Raw genomic sequence first — 17,425 nt, forward strand, 5'->3', positions numbered from 1 at the left:
GCTTCTCCCCGGGGTTCCGGGGGGGTCCCCACTGCTCTTGTCTCCCATGGTTCGACCTGGGGAACAAAGTCCAGATGTCTCGGGTCCTAGCAGCCCCAAGCACGCTTCGGGGGCCGTTGGGGGGGGGGGCTTTCGCCTGAATTCATACTTTTACTGCATGAGGCCTTCCTGGCTAGGCAGGCAGGTAAGTGCAGTTTCACAGAAGGCCCAACAGGTTCGGCAAAGCAGGGGAAGGTCCCCCCGCGAACTCTGCCTCCCGAGGGATGGCTAGCGCGATTGGAATCGGATTCTGAAGATTCGGACGAGTCTAAGCAAGAGGATGAGATCTCCTTGGAGGCTGATCAGGATGGGGACCCGATTGGGGGTCCCCTCTGGACCCAGGGGACCTTGGAGGGTCCAGAGGCTGAAGGATCCAAACTCTGCCATCAACTCCTGGATCGACATCAATGCTGAAATCGCCAAAACCAAATGCCCCATCATATCCAAATCCATCCCCAATGACAATTCCCACAAAACTCCATGGTATACTCCCAAACTGAAAAATACCAAAAGACTCCTCCGTCAAGCCGAAAAAACCTGGAGAAGAAATCCCACTCCTCCCCACCTTGACAGATACAGAACCCTCCTCTATATTTACAGAACTGACACCGACAAAGCCATGCGTGAATTCTATGGGAAAAAAAAATTCACCAGTACTGGCACAACCCCAGAGCACTATTTGAATTCGTCACCAAATTGACGCAACCCAGCCACCTCACCCCTTCTTCAGACAGCAACACAAAGACCTGCAATGAACTCGCCAGTTTCTTCTCTGAGAAAATCACCAATCTCATATCTCCCAATCTTCACACAAAAGAAGAATCACCAACCCCATCCAGCGAAACATCAACCACCTGGACCAACTTTGAGCCAATTGCCTCAACCGAAGTAAACAAGTTCGTCCAGAAAATCAACCCAGCCTCACACCCCATCGACACAATCCCAATCAAGACCCTCAAACTCATCCCAGACATCATCGCCAAACCCATCGCAGACATAATCAATACTTCACTTGAACAAGGCATCTTCCCTAAGCACTGAAATGTGCCATAATTAAACCCATCCTCAAAAAGCCACATCTCAACCCCTCCGACCCCTCCAACTACAGACCAATCTCTAATCTCTCCTTCATATCCAAGATCATTGAGAAACATGTGAACCTCCAACTATCCGAGCATCTAGAAAATCAAAACATCCTGTACCACAACCAACACGGCTTCAGAAAATCCCTAAGCCAAGGGCCTTCCCTTCCAACAACCAGTCCCACAGATAACGTTAACTACAGATGCATCCACCTTGGGTTAGGGAGCTCACATAGACCATCTCCAAGCCCAGGGTACCTGGACGAAACTCGAATCAACATTTCAAATCAATTTCCTGGAACTTCGAGCTATACGTTATGCACTGCATGCATTCAAGGACTGCCTTTCACACAAGGCTGTTCTAATCCAAACGGACAACACAGTAGCCATGTGGTATATCAACAAACAAGGAGGTACGGGCTCGTATCTCCTTTGTCAAAAAGCTGCACAAATTTGGGCCTGGGTCCTAACACACTCAATGTTTCTCCGGGCCACCTATCTGGCAGGCATTCACAACGTAGTGGCGGATCGACTCAGTTGTCAGTTCCAACCACACGAGTGGCCCCTGGATCTCTTAATAGCGACCAGGATACTTCAACGTTGGGGTCAACCAAGAATAGACCTCTTTGCGTCACACCTGAATCACAAAGTGGACAACTTCTGTTCTCCACACAAACAGAAGAACCAGCTAGCCAAGGACGCCTTTGCTCGCCCTTGGAACTCAGGCCTTCTATACGCGTTTCCTCCAATAGCACTCATAACAAAAACTCTAGTGAAGCTACAACAGGACAGGGGGACCATGATTCTCATAGCCCCATATTGACCTCGACAAGTATCGTTTCCCACACTTCTAGACCTCTCGATCAGTGAACCAGTTTGCCTGGGTGTAGCTCCCACTCTCATAACTCAGGATCAGGGTCGGTTGCGCCATCCCCAACCTTCAATCCCTATCCCTGACAGCATGGATGTTGAAAGCTTGATTTTACAACCACTCAATCTTTCAAGCAATGTATCTCAAGTGCTTATAGCTTCATGTAAGCCTTCCACACGAAAGAACTATTCTTTGAAATGGAAGAGATTCACTTTGTGGTGCAGACAAAAGAATATTGATCCTTTCACTTGCCCCAGTACATCTCTACTAGGCTACTTATACCATCTTTCAGAATCTGGTCTTCAGACTTCATCTGTAAGAGTACATTTAAGTGCAATCTCAGCTTAACATAACAAGATGGGAGATGCACCTATATCCTCACAACCTCTCATCAGTAGATTTATGAGAGGTTTAACTCAACTTAAACCACCAATTCGGCTACCAGTCACAGAATGGGACCTGAATTTGGTTTTATGAAGACTCATGCGTTCTCCTTTCGAACCCATAGATTCTTGTGATCTTAAATTTCTCACATGGAAGACTATCTTCCTCATAGCCATTACATCAGCTAGAAGGGTTAGTGAGTTACAAGCACTTGTCACATACTCATCCTATAGAAAATTCCTACATGACAGAGTGGTTCTCCATACACATCCAAAATTCCTTCCCAAGGTAGTTATGGAATTCCACTTGAACCAATCCATAGTTTTACCCACATTCTTCCCAAGGCCTCATTCTCACCTCACAAGGCCTCATTCTCAACGGCAGGGGAGAAGAAAAAAAGGTTCGCACTCACAAAGCGGGGAGTAGCTGGCTTGTTACGGCGGTTACTACCCCAAACCAAATGTGCCTGATACTTCACTTTCGATGCATATCCAGCATGGCTCTCTGCTTCAACAGCATGGGAGAAGAATAAACTGATACTTCAAGCATATCCAGCATAGCTCCCTGCTTCAACAGCAGGGGAGAAGAAAAACAACCAATAAGGGCTGTATAACATAGTCTGGGTAAAACAAATAAGCATGGGTGTAGCTTGCTTATTGCGGCGGTTACTACCCCTACTACCCCTAACTTATCAGCTAGATATTCACTTGGATGCAGCTCCATCACTGCTTTCTACATTAATGGTGGGGGTGGAAGGGAAATAGAACCAAGAGCTAAGAGAAACAGATAAGTATGAGAGAAAAATGTGTGAAGCTTGCTGGGCAGACTGGATGGGCCATTTGGTCGTCTTCTGCCGTCATTTCTGTGTTTCTATGTTTCTAAGTGAAAGAGCCTTACATACCTTGGACTGTAAGCGTGCACTATCTTTCTACTTAAACCGCACTGCAGTCCACAGGAAATCCAATCAACTTTTTGTTTCCTATGAACCAAACAAACCGGGTATAGCAGTGGGTAAACATACTCTATCCTACTGGCTAGCAGACTGCATACAGTTTTGCTATGAAAAAGCAGGCCTTCCTCTTCAAGGGCGAGTAAAGGCACACTCAGTAAGAGCAATGTCAACTTCAGTAGCACACTATCATTCAGTGCCAATCCTTGACATATGTAAAGCAGCAACATGGAGTTCTCTTCACACCTTTGCAGCTCATTACTGTTTGGACAAACAAAGACGACAAGATTCAGCCTATGGACAATCTGTCTTAAAGAACTTGTTCCCAGTCTAAGCCCAACTCCTTCTACAACCAACCTACTATGATCTTCGGCTGACTCATTTCAACAACAATACTTCACTGTTGCTTCAATACAAAATGATTCAGCCTCTAGCTTGCTAATCACCCATATGTGAGGACTAGCATCCTGCTTGTCCTTGGATAAAGCAAAATTGCTTACCTTGTAATAGGTGTTATCCCAGGATAGCAGGATGTAGTCCTCACAGAACCCACCCGCCTCCCCGTGGAGTTGAGCCTCATACCTTTTATTATTTTATTTTTGCTAACGCATTTGCTACATACGAGACTGAAGAGAGACACCTGTGGCAGAGAATATCATAGCATGCTGGACATGCTCAGTGCCCTCACAGGGCCAGTCAAAAGTTTCTAGAAACTTTGACAGAAAGCTTTCCCGCTTCAGGGCTCAGTCAGTGACGTCACCCATATGTGAGGACTACATCCTGCTGTCCTGGGATAACACCTATTACAAGGTAAGCAATTTTGCTTTACTTTCATCCATGGAGGAAAATATACTATCCCAGGGGTTCGGAACCTTTTTGGCTGAGAGAGCCATGAACGCAACATATTTTAAAATGTAATTCCATGAGAGCCATACAAGACCTACCAAATTAATTTACTACAACCTCCCACCCTCCTGACCCCCCCCCCCCCCCAAGACCTGCCAAAAGTCCCTGGTGGTCCAGTGGGGTTCCAGGGCTTGCAGACAAATCTTTAATAAAAAAGTAAAAATCTTAACAAAACCCCCCACCCTCCTGACACCCCCCAAGACCTCCAAAATTAATTTACTACAATCCCCCACCCTCCTGACCCCCCCAAGACCTGCCAAAAGTCCCTGGTGGTCCAGCGGGGGTCCAGGAGCGGTCCGGGAGCGATCTCCTGGACTTGGGCTGTCGGCTGCCAGTAGTCAAAATGGCGTCGACGGCCCTTTGCCCTCACTATGTCACTGAGGTCGACCAATGGCGGCGGTAGCCCCTGTGACATAGTGAGGGCAAAGGGCCGTTGACGCCATTTTGATTACTGGCAGCCGACAGCCCAAGTCCAGGAAATCACTCCCGGACCGCTCCTGGACCCCTGCTGGACCTCCAGGGACTTTTAGCAGGTCTTGGGGGGGTCAGGAGGGTGGGGAGTTGTAGTAAATTAATTTTGGAGGTCTTGGGGGTTGTCAGGAGGGTGGGGGGTTTTGTTAAGATTTTTACTTTTTTATTAAAGATTTGTCTGCGAGCCAGATGCAGCCATCAAAAGAGCCACATCTGGCTCGCGAGCCATAGGTTCCCGACCCCTGTACTATCCCCTCTTCAAGATATGGAAGAATGCTCTAGACATCTCCTATGAACCGTATACGACGCATTCGAGACCTCGTCGAGAGCATCTGCTTCAGCGATTGTAGCACGCAGATTGGCATGGCTTAGGGCTAGTGCCATAAGAGAGAGGAGTTGCACAATAAACTAGCAAATTTGCCTTGCATGGGGGATAATCTTTTCAGAGATTGATTCCAAGACGCTGTCAGTAAAGCTAAAGGATCAAGCCTTAGTGGTACAGTCACTAACCACTCCAGCAAGCTACTCCTCTTGGGAGTACCCTGTCAGTTATCACAGACAATTCTCACGGAGGCCATATAGGTCATACCAACCGTTCAGAACGCAATCTTACTCCTCGTATCAACGGCCATGAACCTCAACAACAACAAAGACAGGGTAAACAGATACCAAAGACAACAAGCGCAGCCAACAACGACCTCTCTGAAGACACAGCAGTCTTTTTAAGTTCGCGGCCACCACCATCCCCTCCAACCTCCCAAGGCAGAATCACGTTTCATCTACATGTCTGGAAGGCTATAACATTAGACCAGTGGGTACTCAACATCGTACAAACCGGTTATCAACTTCATTTCCAATCCAAACCCAATCTTCCTTCCCTATCAATGCGACCTCCGAAGCTATCTCAACCACAAATCGCCCAAGAGATAGCTTTACTTCGCAAACAAGGGGCAATAAGGAAAATTCCACCGAAAGACCACTTCAAGGGCTTCTACTCCCCTTATTTCCTCATTCCAAAGAAATCCGGAGGCATGTGTCCGATCTTGGATCTTCGAGAACTGAACAAGTTATTAGTCAGGGAAAAATTCAAGATGGTATTTTTGAAATCAATCCTCCCCCTTTTACAACCGAACGATTGGATGTGCTCCATAGATCTAAAAGACGCTTACACCCACATACCAATACAGCCATTCTCTTGGCAATACCGTTGTTTTCAATACAACCACCAACATTACCAATACAAGGTTCTTCCCTTTGGCCTTTCATCGGCACCCAGGGTATTCACCAAATGCATGGTGGTGGTGGTGGCCTACCTTCGACAGCAGGGGCTGACAATTTTTCCATACTTGGACTGGTTGATAGTGGCCTCAACTGAAAACCACTAGCTGGATCAACTGCAAACAGTAATCTCTTGTCTACAGAATCTAGGTCTACTGATCAATTTTCAGAAATCAATACTGCAGCCGACTCAAATCCTGCAATTTAACGGAGCTCGAGTAGATACTACACGTACCAGAGCGTACCTGCCAGACGACAGGAAACAGATACTCTGTCAGCTTCTACGTTCCCTGTCAAGCACCCGTCATCCTACGGCTCGAGTGGTGTTACAAGTCTTGGGCCACATGGTGGCGGCGATTTTTACAATACCAAAAAGAGACTTCACATGAGGCAGTTACAGTGGGGACTCAAACGGCAATATCATGGCGATATTAAGTCGGAGGTCCCGACAGTTACAAAAAGTTAAAAAAAAAAAAAAAAATTGAAGTCAGCCCGCGTGTCTCGGGTTGAAAACTGGACGCTCAATTTTGCTGGCGTCTGGTTTCCGAACCCCTGGCTGTCAGTGGGTTTGAGAACCGACGCTGGCAAAATTGAACATTGGCTGTCAAACCCGCTGACATCCCTAGCGCCAAAAAGAGGCGCTAGGGACGCGCTAGTGTCCCTAGCGCCTCTTTTTACCGCCAGGCCTAATTTGAATGCTGAATCGCGCGCACAGGTGAGTAGCCTGTGCGCGCGCTGGGAGAGCGGGCGCCCGCTCTCCCGCGGACTTTACTGTATCAGCCCAATACTGTCTGACTAAAAATCAGATTAAAAAACAATTCTCTCCCATATCGGGGTCTCCCCTGTTACCACCGGCCGGTGAGTACTTTTTCTCTCATTTTACTCTCTTCAGTAAAAAATATTTTTTCTTCTCATTTTCATCAACGGCTGTCGAGGAAAATACGGCCATGGGATTTAAAAAATGTCCCAACTGTAATTGGACTATGTCCATTACAGATCCACACCTTGAGTGTGTCCTTTGTTTAGGTCAAACACACGATGTAACATCTTGTCCAAAGTGTGCTGAAATGACCGCGAAGGGTCGAAAGGCCCGACAAGAAAAGATGGAACACTTATTCCATCTACAACTTTTGCCTTCCCCATCGACATCCACTCAATCATCTCCGGCTGGAGTTTGAAAACATTTACTCCTCAAAAAACGTCGTCCGGAAGGCTCGGGGGATCGTTCCTCGCTGACCCCATCCGTGGCATCGATGAAGTCAGTGGCGGAACATCGACCAAAGCATCGGCATCGTCACCCATTGATCCCGGAGGCGCTTCTCTCCCCAGAGAAATCGACTGCAAAACGGCCTCGCCTTCAAGAAATACAGAGGCCTTCGACGCCGAGGCCTTCACCTCCTCTCAGTGCGCTGACCATCGAACGTCCACAGGGCCCTGTGGAAGGACCAACAACACTTCCGTGTAGCTGCTCTGCCTGCACCAGCTATCATGGAGGAATTGACATTGTATCCATCAAGCGGTGCTCCAAGCGTTGCAGGACCATCGACCATCGATGCCCTCGCCGACGTCTATGCTGGTGCCTTCACAGATGCCGGCACCAGTACCGAAGCCACTACCTGCACCGGCACCAAAGCAGCTGTCGACGCTGATGCCTCTACCATCACCGATGCCCGGCCCAATGCCGGAACCAGTCCCGTCAATACAGACGCCAGTGCCTGGGGGCCCTAGGACAGCCAGAATTAGCATTGTTTCAACTTCTAATGAATAGATTCGACGCAATAGTCTGTGCTCTACCACTGAAACCGATTCCAGCCAAACCACATGAAGTCCCTGGACGGACACCGTTGGATGATCCACAGCCAGGTCCTTCAGGGCTTTTTTGACCACCAAGGTTTTCTCCCGCTTCTCCATGTCGAGAAGACCCATACGATTCCTGGGAGGACAAATATACGGATACTTCTTCTGAGAATTTTATGTCTGACCCTTCTCCGGAAGGAAGGAAGAAATCTCCACCGGAAGGATATGGCAGACACCATACCATTTACCTTGGTATCTGAAGAGGACACAAGACAGCAAACTTTGGAAGTCCTACAGTTCGTGGACCCTCCAAAAGAAGTCCTGGCCATCCCTGTCCGCAAAGTACTGTTGGAATTACAGCACAGACTCTGGGAGCATCCATGCTCAGTACCATCCATTAACAAGAGAGTGGACACCACTTATTTAGTTCAAAATGTCCCTGGATACTAAAAATCACAACTGCCACATCAATCAGTTGTTGTTGAGTCTGCACAGAAGAAGTCTAAGAGAATAAGACCTCATTCCTCCACTCCTCCTGGGAAGGATCACAGATTCCTGGACTCCTTGGGCAAGAAAGTGTATCAGGGAGCCATGCTCAATTCAAGGATTGCGTCATATCAGCTATATATGACGCAATACCAGAGGAATCTGTGGAAACAGATGCAAGATCTCTCAAATTCCCTACCACAGCAGTACCAAGAAGCAGCTCAAGCCATAATACACAAAGGGCTTGAAGCTGGAAAGCACGAAGTCCGAGCCACTTACGACAATTTTGAAACTGCTTCCAGAGTAGCGGCCTCAGGAATAAGTGCATGTTGCTGGGCTGGTTAAAGGCCTCGGACCTCAGGCCTGAGGTCCAGGAAAAACTGGTTGATTTGCCATGCATAGGTGACAACCTCTTTGGCTCAAAGGTGCAGGATGCTGTGGCCCAGTTGAAAGAACATACGGAAACCTTGCGCCAACTGTGGTCAGTTCCGCAGGATTCTGCTGCATCATCATCTCGCCGTTCTCCAAGGAAGGAATCTCGAAGGCCTTTCTACAGGCAGAGGCGTTATTACCCTCCAGCATCAAGGGGCAGATCCTCTCGTCTGCAGCAAAGATCTCAGCCCAGACAACCTAGAGCTGCTAGGCCTCAACCTCCACCGCAGACGGGATCGGCTGCAGGCTTTTGAGGCCACCACCAGAGACCAAAGCCATCTCCACAACCGGATCTACCAGTAGGAGTCCGAGTTTCCTCCTTTTACAACCATTGGGTACAGATAACGACAGACCAATGGATGCTCTCAATAATATCTTGAGGTTACTAACTCAATTTTGTCTCAATTCCAAGAGATTCTCCTCCAAAGCCTCTTCCACTAAGCGAAAATCACATAATTCATCTACAAGCAGAATTATCCACCCTTCTGAGAGCCAGAGCCGTAGAGCCGGTGCCCCGGACTCAGCAGGGCAGAGGATTCTACTCCCATTATTTCCTCATTCCAAAGAAAACCGGAGGCCTAAGTCCCATCCTAAACCTCAGAAATCTCAACAAATTTCTGAAGAAAGAAAAGTTCATGATAGTTTCTCTAGGCACCATGCTTCCACTTCTTCAAACAGGAGATTGGCTTTGTTCTCTGGATCTACAAAACGCTTACGCTCACATTCCAATCTTCCCTCCTCATCGCGTTTCCTGGTGGGTTATCAGCATTTCCAGTACAGAGTACTACCATTCGGACTTGCCTCAGCTCCCAGAGTGTTCACAAAATGCCTGGCAATAATAGCAGCACACTTACACAAAGAAAGTGTCCGTGTCTTCCCTTATCTAGATGACTGGCTCATCAGAAGTCAATCTCAACAAGGAGCCCTGGCTTCTCTTAGTCGAACAGTTCCTCTACTTCACTTCATGGGCTTTCTCATCAGTTATCAAAAGACCCATCTAACTCCTTCTCACCTGCTTCAATTCATAGGAGCAGAATTGAACACTATACTTTCAAAAGCTTTTCTACCTGAGGATCGGGCAGACACACTTTCCCTATTGGCAAACTCGCTACACTCAGTTCATGTCACTCCTATGGCAAGACTAGCCATGAGAATAACCCAGTGGACTTTAAAATCTCAATGGATCCAAGCCATTCAACCACTATACTCTCCAATTCAAGTAACCCACCAGCTACGTTTCTCTCTACTATGGTGGGCGAACAAGGACAACTTGCGCAATGGCCTACCCTTCCAACAACAGTCCCACAGATAACTTTAACTACAGATGCGTCCACCTTGGGCTGGGGCGCTCACATAGACAATCTCCAGACCCAAGGTACTTGGACAAAACTCGAAGCGCAAATCAATTTCCTGGAACTTCGAGCTATACGTTATGCGCTGCATGTGTTCAGACTGCCTTTCACACAAGACTGTTCTGATTCAAACGGACAACACAAGTAGCCATGTGGTACCTGAACAAACAGGGAGGTACGGGCTCGTATCTCCTTTGTCAAGAAGCAGCACGGATTTGGGACTGGGCCCTGACACATTCCATGTTTCTCCGAGCCACTTAACTAGCGGGCATCCACAACGTATTTGCAGATCGCCCATTCATCAGTTCCAACCACACGAGTGGTCCCTGGATCCCGTAGTAGCGACCAGGATATTTCAATGTTGGGGGCAACCAACAATAGATCTCTTTGCATCATGCCTGAATCACAAAGTGGACAAGTTCTGCGCTCTGCACAGACAAACACCAGCCAGCCAAGGATGCCTTTGCTCGCCCTTGGAACTCAGGCCTTCTATACGCTTATCCTCCAATACCGCTCATAACAAAAACTCTAGTGAAGCTACAACAGGACAAAGGGTCCATGATACTCATAACCCCGTATTGGCCTTGACAAGTATGGTTTCCCATACTTCTAGACCTCTCGATCAGAGAACCAGTTTGCCTGGGTGTAGCTCCCACTCTCATAACTCAGGATCAGGGTCGGTTGCGCCATCCCAACCTTCAATCCCTATCCCTGACAGCATGGATGTTGAAAGTTTGATCTTACAACCACTCAGTCTTTCAATCAATGTCTCTCAAGTGCTTATAGCTTCAGGTAAACCTTCAACATGAAAGAATTATTCTTCGAAATGGAAAAGGTTTACTTTGTGGTGCACGCAAAAGAACATTGACCCTTTCTCCTGCCCCACAACTTCTCTGCTGGACTATTTATGCCATCTTTCAGACTCTGGTCTCCAGACTTCATCTGTCAGAGTATCCCTAAGTGCAATCTCAGCTTACCATAACAAGATAGGAGATGCACCAATATCCATACAACCTCTTGTTAGTAGGTTTATGATAGGTGTAACTCACCTTAAACCACCAATTCGGCCACCAGTCACAGAATGGGACCGTAATCTGGTCTTAACAAGACTCATGCGTTCTCCTTTTGAACCCATGTCTTCCTGTGATCCAAAATTTCTCGCATGGAAGACTATCTTCCTTATAGCCATTACATCAGCTAGAAGTGTTAGTGAGTTACAAGCACTTGTCACGAACTCACCCTATACAAAATTCCTACATGACAGAGTGGTTCTCCGTACGCATCCAAAATTCCTCCCCAAGGTAGTTACGGTATTCCACTTGAACCAATCCATAGTTTTACCCACATTCTTTCCAAGGCCTCATTCTCACCAAGGAGAACGGGCCTTACAAACCTTGGACTGTAAGCATGCGCTAGCATATTACTGAGACCGCACTGCAGTCCACAGGAAATCCACTCAACTCTTTGTTTCTTTTGATCCAAACAAACCGGGTATAGCAGTGGGTAAACATACTCTCTCCAACTGGCTAGCAGATTGCATACAGTTTTGCTATGAAAAAGCAGGCCTTCCTCTCCAAGGGCGAGTAAAGGCGCATTCAGTAAGAGCAATGTCAACCTCAGTAGCACTCTATCGGTCAGTGCCAATTCTTGACATATGTAAAACAGCAACATGGAGTTCTCTTCACACCTTTGCAGCTCATTATTGTTTGGACAAAGAAGGACGACAAGATTCAGCCTACGGACAATCTGTCTTAAAGAACTTGTTTCCAGTTTAATCCCAACTCCTTCTACATCCAACCTGCGGTGATCTTCGGCTGCCTCATTTTCACCAACAATACTGCAATGTTGCTTCACTACAAAATCACTCAGCCTCTAGGTTGCTAATCACCCACATGTGAGGACTAGCATCCTGCTTGTCCTGGGATAAAGCAAAATTGCTTACCTTGTAATAGGTGTTATCCCAGGACAGCAGGATGTAGTCCTGACGAAACCCACCTGCCACCCCGCGGAGTTGGGTCCGATACGTTTTATTTTATTTTTGCTAAAGCTTATTGCTACATATGAGACTGAAGGGAGACCTCTGTGGCAGAGAATATCATGGCATGCTGGGCATGCTCAGTTGGCTCAGAGTACCAGTCAACAGTTTCTAGAAACTTTTAACAGAAAGTTTTCCGCAATAGGGCTCCATCAATGATGTCACCCTCATGTGAGGACTACATCCTGCTGTCCTGGGATAACACTTATTACAAGGTAAGCAATTATGCTTTCTTTTCTGTGTTCCTCTTTATTCAATGCAAGGAATTCTTGTATGTATAATTAAATCTGCATAAATAAATAAAAAATCTTTGTAGCTTAGAGCTAAAAAATATTTTCCCTAACTGTTTTAACTATTGCCAGTATTTAGAAGTGATGTATTGTGTGCCTATTCTTAACTAGAGCAGAGGTACATCTAGCAGCACTAAGAAAATTGTAAGTAGTGAAGTAAGTTTTGATTTCTGATGAGCTAAAACAATGCGGATCCATGCCAGCTGCCTGGAATCCATAGCTAGCCCGGTGCAATACACGTGGCCTTCTGTGTTTCCACCCCCACTGTAATCAGCTGAGACTGGCCATCTGACCTGTCCCCCCTTTTGCCATGCCATTGAGAGAGTCATGAGGTGGTCGGCTGTGCGGCCTGAGGTAGGGGAAGCCAGGTCCAGCGGCTCCTGATAAACTTCAGCCAGCCTTTTAAAGAGCCATGCACCCTCAGTCCTCCCTTTTCATCCAATGCAGCATTTGGAGCAATTTTTTAATTTATTTAGGATTCTAGGTGCTTTCAAAATAGTAATTTATCTATTAGTGACATTGCAACTACACACATGTAATTGTGTTCATAAGTTTACATACTCTGGAAAAAAATGCTACACATCTTGCAAATTCTGCCAAACATGTCTGAGTTTTGAAAGCTTTGAAAATACAATCATATCTGAAAAAACCATGAATAATACAAACATGTATACAGCAGATAGCACAACAGTCCAGTAGACTTGTGTGTAATCCAGTGAACTCGCATGCAGCTTCAGAAAGAATAAAATGTTGAAGATAGAAAACAATCGTTGCGTATTGAAGCCCCAGACATAGACATCCCAACAAAAGGCCTTATGTTTCACCGAACAAGGCTTCCTCAGGGGGTGTACACAACGTTGGGTAAGACAAATACCAGTTCATAAACAAAAGTGTAATCACTGGAAGTCTGAAAACGGGATGAATATTTAAACAGCAATTCAGTTTGCATAAATATAATATCTGAGCCTTCCTACTGTTGTCAAAAAATGCGGGATCCAAGAGCGAGGCTGAACCACATTTTTATGCAATGCTCTTAATTCTTATTTGTGCATAATTTCATCTTTCTTTGTGTCACGATTTTGAATTTTTGTATGTTTATGTAAAATTTAATTTTGTGCTACTAGCTTGTTTTTCCAGGGAAATGTTTTTTCATACTTTAAAGTTGTCATTAAATAATTCTCAGTGTTTTGTATTACATATATTTTATTGTTATAATATTTTGGAACACTATTGTTTTTGATTGCCTGTGTTTTTGTATTTTCACTGTATCTATATCTTTATCTATCTACATAGATATATAATATTTTATTTATTTATTTTATTTAACAGTTTTTTCTATACCGACATTAAAATACACATCATATCGGTTTACATTATAACAGCAGGTAGAAAAAGAAAACTGTGAAATATAGATCAAAAAGTATTCATGGCTCCTGGATTTTCTTTTTGTATCTCTGATTTCTAAGGATTAGATACCAAATGGAGTCTTAATATGATAGAGAGATTCTAAATGTATATTGATCTGATTTTTAAAAATCTTAAAATTCCATGAAATACTTCCTGTTCTGAATTTGACAGAGCAGGGTTGAATCTTGAAGCTGAATATTTGAGAAATTTAAAATGCATTAAACAAAAGATTCCATATTTTTTTTCATTTTAGGGAAATAGCCTTTGCTGGGACCTCATGGTTTAAGTAACTAAAGATGAGTATAAGCAGTGATGAAGTCAACTTCCTGGTATATAGATACTTGCAGGAGTCAGGTGAGTTTATAGACCTATACATTAAAGTCTTTGAGTATTTAAAAAATAGGTTTTCCTAGCTTGTAGGTAGACTCAGGACCAGTGGATTTATGCTCCCCTGGCAGCAGATGGAGACAGAGCAAGCTGACATCACAGTATATATAACCCTGCAGTGACACCAGCCTGCCAGTATTCTCAGTCTCCAGCAGATGGTGGACGTGCATCTCCCTATGGGGATTGCTTCGAGCTTTTTGGAAGGAGAAATTTGAAATTCTAAATTAAGGAAAAGAGAGCCTTGCTCTCCTGGGGTGAAACCTTAAAGGACCCTCCCCAGTTGAGAATTCCTAAGGTGATTTCCTTGGTCCCTCAGATGTGTGCCTTGGTCTGATAGCTGTGTTTCCCGGCGTGGGCTTAGCTGCTAGTTCAGCTGAAAGGCAATGGGTGCAGGAGGCTGAGCACGGTGGTGACAGCAGATGACTGCTGCCCCTGTAGCCGAAGATTGACTGTGTACTCAGCTGGTAAGTGCTGAGCTCAGGTAAGGTTTAAAAAATAAAAAGGAAAGTTTTACGTTTGAATCGGAGACAGACGGAGGGGTTTCAGGACTTCCTCCAGTCTGTACTCAGCACACCATACCAATGTTTGTTCCCTCTCCCGATAAGGTTGGGGAACTGGGCAATCTGGTGGGTTAAGCAACCCGGTGGGCTAGATCCCACATTTAGGCTTTTTTCTTGCATGCTGCATGGTAGGTCGTGGCAGTGTTTTTTGCGTGATGCTGTGCTGCCCTCTAGAAGCCGTCGGTGTGTGCAGTGCTTCGGCTCTGCACATGCATTGTACACTTGGTTTTTGGGTGTGCTTTTTACGCACATAAATTTTACACTGTTCACATGCTTAGTTTGGTGCACAAGTTGTGCATGCGCCTTGCCGCACTATCTTCTAGGCTTTTTGTGTGCATTCCCTTTTGAGCGCAAGCCGTTCAGACGCATGTTTACCACCGCAATGCCACCAGTAAGCAAGAAGCCTAAGCATCTTCCTATTTGTTTTGCCTATCATATTAGGGCTTCTCAGCCTGACCTGGCTTCTAACCTGTGTCAGCACTGCTCAGACAGTCAGGGAGAGTTGTCTTCCTCAGGTTTTGCTAAGCCCGGTTCTTCCCATTCTGATGATGGGCTGGTCCTTTGCCTTGAACTGAGGGACACCAGACCTTGGTTTTCCCTTGACTGGCTCCTCCGCAGGTGAGGGCAGTTCTGTGGGACCGGCTACAATTCCTTCGGGGCTTGGTCTGGACCCGGCTGCTTTTTCTTGGGTGGAATTTTTTCAAGGCTTACAAGCTTTTCTTCAGGTGCAGTCCTCCGCTTCCCCCCATGTCTGTCTGGTCAGACCATCAGCTGGTGGCTTCTCTCTTTTCCAGTCCTATGCTTAAGCAAGGAGCTCGCCTCGGCTCCCTGCGGGTGTTCCCGACAGGAATCCGGATGGCACTGATGATGAGTTTGATCCTGATTCCTTGGAAGATGGGGAAATTTCCCCAGGGCTGGAACTGTATCGAACCATGTTGTGGTTCTTTCGCAGAGATGATCTACCAGCCCTGATTTCCCAAACCTTGAAATGGCTGGGTGACCCTGATTTGGATGCCATGTCAGTCAGAGCTAAGGAAGAATCCCATTTTGCTTTCCTTACGTAAAGCTTCTTGTTTTTTTCCCTGTGATGGATGCCATTCAGGAATTGATTGATCTGGAATGGGATGCCCCCGAGGCAAATTTTAAAGGGGGTCAGACATTGGAAGGCCTGTACCCCCTGGATCTGGCTGCAAAAGAGCATTTGTGTTTTCCCAAAGTGGATACACTGGTATGTGCTGTCTCTAAGCGGACGACTATCCCCATAGAGGGAGGAGAAGCTTGAAGGATGTACATAATAGAAGGATTGAGGCTATTCTTAAGCAAGCCTTTGAGGCAGTGGCAATGACTTTTCAGATTGCTTCCTGTTGCACCTTAGTGGCGCAATCTTGTCTGCTTCTCTCTCAGGAGGTTGATGAGTCTGTTGGAAATTCCAGAGTGGTTATGGAGCCTGCTGCCACCTTTTTAGCAGTCACAGGCTATGATTTGGTCTGTACCTCGGCCAAAGGAGTGACTTCAGTAATAGCGGCCAGGTGTCAACTCTGGTTGCAAAATTGGTCAGCTGATGCAGCCTCCAAGCTAATCTTACTAAGATGCCCTTTAAAGGTTTGCTTTTGTTTGGGAGTGAATTGGAGAAACTGGCCAGTAAATGTGGCGAGTCTCCGGTTCCTTGGTTGCCGGAGGATAAGAAGCAGTTACAGTGCCTTTTGGGTATAGTGGTCGACTCCAGTGTTCCAAGCGGTTTCGTCCCTACAGAGAGTCGACCCTTCAGAGGATTCGGCCTTTCGGTAGGTCTCAGTCCTTTTGTCCCCACAGCCCAAGAGAGGAGCGGGCTTTGGTGGTGGACGTTCCCGAGCTTGCCAGTGAAGGTTTGCTGACCCATCTTCCCCGAACAAGAGATAGGGAGACATCTCTTTCTCTCTCTCTCCTATCAGAGGTGGGTCGAGATCACATTGGAGAAGTGGATCCTGGAGGTGACACGAGAAGGATACGTGCTGGAATTTCACAGTATTACTTGGGAAGTGTTCATGGTGACCCTTGCTACTCCCTGCAGAAGAAGCAGGCGGTGGAGTTTACACTTCAGAGGCTTCTCAAGCTGATGGCTGTGGGTCCGGTGCCCATGTCTCAAAGTATAGGGTAATCAAATATATAAATAACCCCCCAGTGAATTTTAATTTTTGCAAATTATTAATGATAATTCTCTGCTCGCAATCAAGTCTCTGCTTAAATGCCAATTTTTTTTAAAAGGTAAACTGCAATGTGTGGTGAGACACTTGCAAGCTACCTAAAACAACAAAAGTTTTAGAAAAGTGGAGGAAGGGTTTCATATATAAATTTTTCAGCCCAATACAAGGTCTGCTCGGTTTACATGTATAATCATCAACCAATCCTCCTCCACCTATATATTATTTGTGATTCCGTGCAACCCTAGAGAAAACTGCAGCACATTTTTCTATCCCATTTTGTCATAAAACCAATTTTATTCATCCCCTGAAGAAAAGTTCCGTCGCGGACGAGAAACGTAGCTACGTCGGGTGGATTAACATCATCAGATAAGTCGGGACTTTGAAAGTTACATTTAACTAAGGAACTTGAATTCAACATATAAAGTTTAAAAAATTGGTTTTATGACAAAATGGGATAGAAAAATGTGCTGCAGTTTTCTCTAGGGTTGCACGGAATCACAAATAATATATAGGTGG

The 17,425-nt window shown here is 45.9% G+C and overlaps 1 protein-coding gene across 15 annotated transcripts in view; it reads left to right on the top strand.

Annotated features, from left to right (window-relative positions):
• Window positions 1-17,425, top strand: part of TBL1XR1 (transducin beta like 1 X-linked receptor 1) — an 854,914-nt gene that overhangs the window by 488,789 nt on the left and 348,700 nt on the right. For all 15 annotated transcript variants that reach the window (XM_029616816.1, XM_029616819.1, XM_029616820.1 and 12 more), the window contains one exon: window positions 14,033-14,133. In XM_029616816.1, coding sequence (XP_029472676.1) covers window positions 14,076-14,133 — 58 coding nt within the window. In that variant the 5' untranslated portion in view covers window positions 14,033-14,075. The remainder of the gene's footprint in view (window positions 1-14,032; window positions 14,134-17,425) is intronic.

Source organism: Rhinatrema bivittatum, chromosome 9, assembly GCF_901001135.1.
Source record: "Rhinatrema bivittatum chromosome 9, aRhiBiv1.1, whole genome shotgun sequence".
Classification (NCBI taxonomy): domain Eukaryota; kingdom Metazoa; phylum Chordata; class Amphibia; order Gymnophiona; family Rhinatrematidae; genus Rhinatrema; species Rhinatrema bivittatum.